Raw genomic sequence first — 7,153 nt, 5'->3', positions numbered from 1 at the left:
ATATCCTTATATAGCCAACAATGTAGCTGTTTGGCTCACACCTCATGAATTTGTCTACGTGGTATGACCCACCACATGCATTTGTTGTTTCACTTTGTGCATACTCTCACGTCACTTTGTATATACTGTCATGTGTTGTCACACCTCTTGTTAGCCTGTTACATTTGTGTTTTGTTAGGGGTGGTAATGGTCTTTTGACCGGAGGGTCGTGGGCTTGATTCACAGGCAATGACTGAAGTGCCCTTGAGCAAGACACTTTAACTCCAACTGCTTCCCGAGTGCCTGGCTAGGCTTGCCCAGCACTCTGGGCACATGTGTACCACAAGTGATCACTAGTGTGTGTTCTCACTGCGCAGATGGGTAAATGCAGTGGACTAATTCTGAATTAGGACGAACATTACAATTCGCAATATGGCAACTTAACTTTGTTCTCTCCTCATCTGTACATATATTCATTCCATCATGTTATCCCTGCACTTTGTCATTTTTCATGTTCATGGTTTCATGTTTCTTGAGTCTTCACACTTTAATAAATGTCTTGTGCACAAAGCTCACTGGATGTTCCATCCCTATTCCACCACAAACACCAAGTATGAAGCACGTTTAACTGTAAACTGTAAAGGACACTTCCTACATAAACATAGTGATTTTTATAGACAAAAGCATACAACCATAAATCAGTGAAATTACAATGAAACAAACAAAAAAATTCTCATGATTGGCCCCTCTATAACATCCTTTTCACCAGAGTAACCCTGTCTCATTTATTTGCTTTACTTTGTGGTAGTTCTATGTGCTGTTAGATAGATAAAGACAAGATAGGCCAATAAGAATGATATAAATGAATTAAAAAATCTGAAAATGAATATAAAAATGAGACAATGACACGATAAAGAGGAATTAATGCAACACATATACTTTCCAGTCTGGACTTAAAGACAGAATGGTCTTCATTGTACATACTGCCTTTACCACAGATGCTTATGTTTTGTTTTGACATGAAACCTCTGCATTTGGTGGTGGTGGAAGGCTAATGTGGATTGATGTGGATACAAAAGCTGAGATTATTATATCTTAATATGTATCTAACTTGGGTTTGGACATATAGAGCCGTATACTACCGTGAAACAGATATCACCCTTAACTCTACCCTCTCTAGTGTAAAATAAATAAACAAACAGATAAATAAATAAATAGATTTTTGTTCTTACTGCATTCAACAAATTTGTGCTGATTTGGTCCAGTTTCACTAAAGAAAATGTCGGTGTGACACTTACACAGAGGGATCCTTTTTCCAGATTGACAATAAATGCTACGAGAATTTAATTGGAGATTCACATGTGTTTGATCAAACACATGTTAAATATAAAGACCAGAAAACAGTACCAAAGAACACAAGATAACACGGAGTACAGCTGAGTCAATCAAAATAGGGTTGTCACAAAGCAGCTTTACAATTATCTGGATGCAAGCCCAGATATATTTACAAACATTTGAGTAAGCACAACAGTGACAAGATTAAATATTACAAGTAAGAAACCTTGAGAGGGCTCAAAGGGGGAGACCACACTCCTCTGGTTGACACCAGATAGCACCACAAGCACAAAATAACTAAAAGAAACTACAGAACAGCAGTAAAACAAAGGAAAGAAGCAAATGGAACTGCAAGAACATTTGTATGTCAGAAAGGATGATGACCGTATGGGATAGCAATCATGTGATATGAAATGATGTAGAAATGTAGTGTGAGTGTGAAGAGATAATCAGTATGCTTAAACAGTACGTTTCCCAGTCTGGATTTTGTGCAAAACTAATGCAAGAACTGTTATCTACACAGAGTATACCAAGGGACTGAGTTTCCAGACATATTTATATATTTAGACGTACGTACTAACATCAAATATCCTCTCACATATACTGTGGTGGAGGACAACTATGTCACATTGCACAAACTGAGAATTTTCGTTTTCACAGTCATACTTTTGGTTCATGGACAGATATACACCTCTCAATGTGGCAATCAATGACATAGGAACACCAAATGTCTCACATTTATTACTGTCCATAAGTACTTTCTTGTTTAAAGCTATTTTAAAGGGGGAAGGCTCAACGTAAAAATTATAGTGGAACAAAGATTCTATGTCAGCAGTAAAAAGTAGGCTACGCATAGATAGGAGGTTGGCTTTGAAAGTCGAGTGCTTCATGATTGGTTATTTAACATGTCTTCTATGGCCAATAGGAGTGGAGCTAATTTTGCTATATCTAAAGAGCTCTTAGGCGAGTGTTGTTTAATTCAGTTATTCGTACATCGTTGTATCATTCAAAATGAGTGGCAGAGGCAAAACCGGCGGAAAAACTCGGGCCAAGGCCAAGACTCGCTCGTCCCGCGCTGGGCTGCAGTTTCCTGTCGGCCGTGTACACAGACTTCTGCGCAAAGGCAACTATGCTGAGCGTGTCGGTGCTGGTGCTCCGGTCTACTTGGCTGCCGTGCTGGAGTATCTGACTGCTGAGATTCTCGAGTTGGCCGGTAACGCCGCCCGCGACAACAAGAAGACTCGTATCATTCCTCGTCATCTTCAGCTCGCCGTGCGTAACGACGAGGAGTTGAACAAGCTGTTGGGAAAAGTCACCATCGCTCAAGGTGGCGTACTGCCCAACATTCAAGCTGTTCTGTTGCCCAAAAAGACCGAGAAGGCGGCCAAGACCAAGTAAACACCTGCATTATCAACCCAAAGGCTCTTTTAAGAGCCACCCACACTGACTACACAAGTGCAATTTTTCAGTGATGCATTTTGTTTTTATCCGAAGTATTGCATTACTTTCAATGACATTACTGTCCCCTGCCAAGTCGCGTCTAAGCACACGCACATTTTCCTGTTTAAAACGACCAGCCGCATATGAAAGCAAGCAATTATATGCTTTGTGATTGTGTAAAAAGAAATTATTGATTTTCGTGCTTTAAAATTTTGCAAACGAAGATTGCAACTTCTAGGGTAGAGCAAGAAACACAACCCGCCTGAAAAGTGGGCGTATTGATTTGAATTTTGAAACTTGCGCGCGATAGAACACGGAACAATTGTCGTAGTGACGTACAGTGACTGTCCAATGAATGGCGTTCCAATTCAAGACGCCCAATGAGCGCAGGGCGCGTTAGGGTTAAATAGGATGTTTTCGCGCTTGTTTGTTATTATTTTACTTCGTCTTTAAGAGTGAAGTCTCATCACTATGGCAAGAACCAAGCAAACTGCCCGTAAATCCACCGGTGGCAAAGCCCCGAGGAAGCAACTCGCCACTAAGGCTGCACGCAAGAGCGCTCCAGCCACCGGCGGCGTGAAGAAACCTCATCGTTACAGGCCCGGTACTGTCGCGCTGAGGGAGATTCGTCGTTATCAGAAGTCTACAGAGTTGCTGATTCGCAAGCTGCCTTTCCAGCGCCTGGTGAGGGAAATCGCTCAAGATTTCAAGACCGATCTCCGTTTCCAGAGCTCTGCCGTCATGGCCTTGCAGGAGGCTAGTGAGGCATACTTGGTCGGTCTGTTTGAGGATACCAACCTGTGTGCCATCCATGCCAAGAGAGTCACCATCATGCCCAAAGACATCCAGCTGGCCCGCCGCATTCGTGGAGAACGTGCTTAAACGTTCTGAGTATGGTCTCAAAACCCAAAGGCTCTTTTAAGAGCCACCTAATTGTTTCAATATAAAAGGAGCATGTTGCCACATAGATACGCATCGGCTTTGCGAGTGACAACAGGTCTACACCAAATATTAGTCACAGGAAAGAAATTTAGTACATCAGTTTAGATCTGTATTGGGAACATTTTTTTGTTTTGTTGTGGGCAGTAATGTCACTGGGACCTATGGGATCAGAATGTATACCTACACAATACCTTCCAACATGAAGACAATTTTGAACATATAGTATAAAATATTATCGATATGGCAATAATACTAAAAAATAGTATTTTAAATATAAAGGGTTATACACCCTGGTGCCAGTGATTTGTCACTGGCTGCAGGTAGTGGTGGTAGTATTAGAAGTAATAATGGTGATTGTAATTATGTTGATAATGGTAAAGAAAAAGGGTAATAGTGGCGCTGAGCTCATTTCAGGTTGCCTGCCGCTACAGGTTTCAGGATTCAGGATTCGTATTTTATATGAAGCTACTTGACAGTTATCATGTCCCATGACTGAAGATGAAGATTAATACAGAAGAGTGATACGATTTATTTATATGTGTGTATTTTGGGGGCATTGTATGTATTAGCAAACAGTCTTCGTTCAATCTTTTGTGTGTGGAATTGTTTCCCTAATGGTTTTACAGGAGAAGAAATTGACTGAACACTGATAAAAATGCGTGCCTGTTTGTGTGGACAGCTGGTCTAGACCATAAAGAATAGAGTGACTTGCTATCAACGCATTTTGAGTTGCCTAAACAAAATGTGTAATTCGGAAAAAGTACAAGGGATGGTGTAACCAGTACACGGTGTTGGGCTTTACGAAGTGCTTTAAAAGGAATACAAGAACCTTAATGCAACCCGAGATCTATCAAAAAACATTGCTGAAAAATATAGTAAAAATATTGATTATTTAAGTGTTTATTGAAGTACAGTATGAATTAAACATTATAGTATTTTAAGGACGGATTTAAAGTTACCGATAAGACAAAGGAATCGGCGCAGAGACGTAACTACTAACTAGCACAGCTTTCTACGTTTTCTTCCCAAGAAAAGTTAAAAGTAATGCAAGTTTTATTTAGAGTTATAGAGTAACATTCAAACGCATAAAATTATTCGGCGGCATTAAAAACTAAATGGTATTACTACACAAAGGGGTGGCGGATCAAATAGAGGAGGTCCGTGTGAGAGGAGAGGTTGTTTTCACCGCAGAGGGGCGGGTGTGTTCTAATTAGCATACCAGAGTCTAAATAAACGAGGTGCTTGCGCACCGTTTCTCATTCAGTTGTTTATTTTTCTACAACTACAATGCCTGAGCCTGCGAAGTCCGCGCCTAAGAAGGGATCCAAGAAAGCCGTGACCAAGACGGCGGCTAAAGGAGGCAAGAAGCGCAGAAAGACCAGGAAGGAGAGCTACGCTATCTACGTGTACAAAGTCCTGAAACAGGTCCACCCTGATACCGGTATTTCTTCCAAGGCGATGGGAATCATGAATTCTTTCGTGAACGACATCTTCGAGCGCATCGCTGGTGAGGCTTCTCGTCTCGCCCACTACAACAAGCGCTCTACCATCACCTCCAGGGAGATCCAGACCGCTGTGCGCCTGCTGCTTCCTGGTGAACTGGCCAAACACGCCGTGTCTGAGGGCACAAAGGCCGTCACCAAGTACACCAGCTCCAAGTAAAGCGCGACAGTGTCGCTTAAAACCAACGGCTCTTTTAAGAGCCACCCATATTCTCACTAAATGAGTTTTCTGTTTCACACTTACGAGTAAAGACTAAATTACAGTTTAAACATTTTAATCTATATTGGGTCACCTTACTGCAAGATTTATTGCCCTCACACCCGTGTTTAAATTGTTACATTTCAGTAATAGCTATTGACATTCTTTGCACAGATGTGTTGCTTTGTAATCTAGTGAGGAAGGTCAAGATACATATGTTGTGTGAAAACATGAGGTGAAAACCTGTCCTCTCACATCTCTCTTGCCCACCTGCTGAAATGTAAAATAAAGATTCATAATGTAAAAGACTGCTAGAATGTCACAATAAATAAAACATGCATTACTTTATATATATATATATATATATATATATATATATATATATATATATATATATATATATATAATCTCAACCTGTTTCTTCTGGTTCTGCCCCTGTGTCTGTACATGACTGACCTGTTCCAACTCATTCAGGTTCACATCAACATCCTTCTCATTACTGCCCACTAGCTCATCCTTACTTTGCTCTTGTAGAAGAGCAACTCTGTCCTGTTCACCTGCCCTCTACCATAACAGATGCTGGCTTTCATCATTTCTGAGGATAAAAGCATCATATGTAAACTGGCTATACAGCCAAAATGCAGTCTATAGTTCCTGTGCTTTCCAGTGGTGACATTTATAACCAAGGTAATGTTGCAGTTAAAATATCATAGGGTTACAAAAACAAAATATACTTTTTTTTCATTTTAAATGTAATAAGTTCATATTCAATAATGAACTTCAGTGTGGTGTGTCAATGGGAAAAGGGGGTAGAAACATGGATTTGCTGGTCATGTGATGTCAAAAAGTTCCTGTTCTTGTCAAAGCAGAAGTCCCCCCTACCATACCAATTAAATTGTAACATGGATTTTATATTTAGATTTTTATTAAAACCAAGATAAATGCAATAGTTCGATGTTTAGAGTTTTAATGAAGTCAAACAATAAACTGCAGGGCACTTTAACATGCCAGGGCAGGACAGCCATTAAACTGCAGAAGCTGTTCAATGAGCAATGCAATGCAAAACTGTTAAGACAAGTCTTTGTGTGATATTTTGATGGGAGCAGAACTTCTCATATACACACATATGTATGGGACTGGAAATGTAAGTGGGGTCGTTTGGAAAGAGAACAAGATACCTTTAATATGAGGGTTATAGTGAGCTCATCTTATTGAAATGAAATGTGCCATATTTTGACAATTGTGATTTTTACACCCCAATCGAAATTTGTCCTCCGCTTTTAACCCATCTGTGCAGTCAGAACACACAAACACACACACTAGTGATTATTAGGGGGCTGTGGATCACACGTGCCCAGAGCGGTGGGCAGCCCTAGCCCGGCGCCCGGGGAGCAGTTGGGGTTAGGTGCCTTGCTCAAGGGCACCTCAGTCATGGCCTGTCTGGGAATCGAACCCACAACCCTCCGGTCACAAGACCAGTTCCCTAACCGCCAGGCCATGCCACATTAGGGTTAGAGTCAACCTGGGTTAATGCACATTATGGGTAGAGATATCCTGGGCCAACAGCAGTGATGAAAATGAAAACTGGGGCATTTCAAGGATGTTTGCACACCTAATCCTGTTCTGACAGAGCTCACCTGGTTGCTTCCCCCCAGTGGGGCGCACCTGATGCTGGCCCTACAAGCGGATGCCCGCCTCACGTGGAGTACCTGCCCGAGTGAGAGTGCCAGTCTCAGACACCTCACCTCGATCATGC

General features: G+C 41.3%; 3 protein-coding genes across 3 annotated transcripts; all 3 read left to right on the top strand.

The window, feature by feature from the left end:
- The first annotated feature begins 2,325 nt into the window (after positions 1-2,325).
- On the top strand, positions 2,326-2,723 carry LOC143484501 (histone H2A-like). Its single transcript, XM_076983245.1, has one exon. It carries the CDS (start codon positions 2,326-2,328, stop codon positions 2,710-2,712), a length of 387 nt encoding a protein of 128 aa, XP_076839360.1. The 3' UTR covers positions 2,713-2,723.
- Positions 2,724-3,222: 499 nt separating this feature from the next.
- On the top strand, positions 3,223-3,647 carry LOC143484346 (histone H3). The gene has a single exon (XM_076983031.1). The coding sequence runs from the start codon at positions 3,226-3,228 to the stop codon at positions 3,634-3,636; it is 411 nt and encodes a 136-aa protein (XP_076839146.1). The 5' UTR covers positions 3,223-3,225; the 3' UTR covers positions 3,637-3,647.
- Positions 3,648-4,983: 1,336 nt separating this feature from the next.
- On the top strand, positions 4,984-5,637 carry LOC143484320 (histone H2B 1/2). The gene has a single exon (XM_076982989.1). It carries the CDS (start codon positions 4,984-4,986, stop codon positions 5,356-5,358), a length of 375 nt encoding a protein of 124 aa, XP_076839104.1. The 3' UTR covers positions 5,359-5,637.
- Positions 5,638-7,153: the final 1,516 nt, after the last annotated feature.

Source organism: Brachyhypopomus gauderio, chromosome 20 (assembly GCF_052324685.1).
Source record: "Brachyhypopomus gauderio isolate BG-103 chromosome 20, BGAUD_0.2, whole genome shotgun sequence".
NCBI classification, from domain to species: Eukaryota; Metazoa; Chordata; class Actinopteri; order Gymnotiformes; family Hypopomidae; genus Brachyhypopomus; species Brachyhypopomus gauderio.
Note: the sequence above shows the minus strand (reverse complement) of the source record. Positions and strands in the feature narration are given on the sequence as shown.

Coding starts and splice junctions, on each gene's coding strand:
- LOC143484501 (XM_076983245.1), top strand. CDS start 2,326: ATGAGTGGCAGAGGCAAAACCGGCGGAAAAACTCGGGCCAAGGCCAAG.
- LOC143484346 (XM_076983031.1), top strand. CDS start 3,226: ATGGCAAGAACCAAGCAAACTGCCCGTAAATCCACCGGTGGCAAAGCC.
- LOC143484320 (XM_076982989.1), top strand. CDS start 4,984: ATGCCTGAGCCTGCGAAGTCCGCGCCTAAGAAGGGATCCAAGAAAGCC.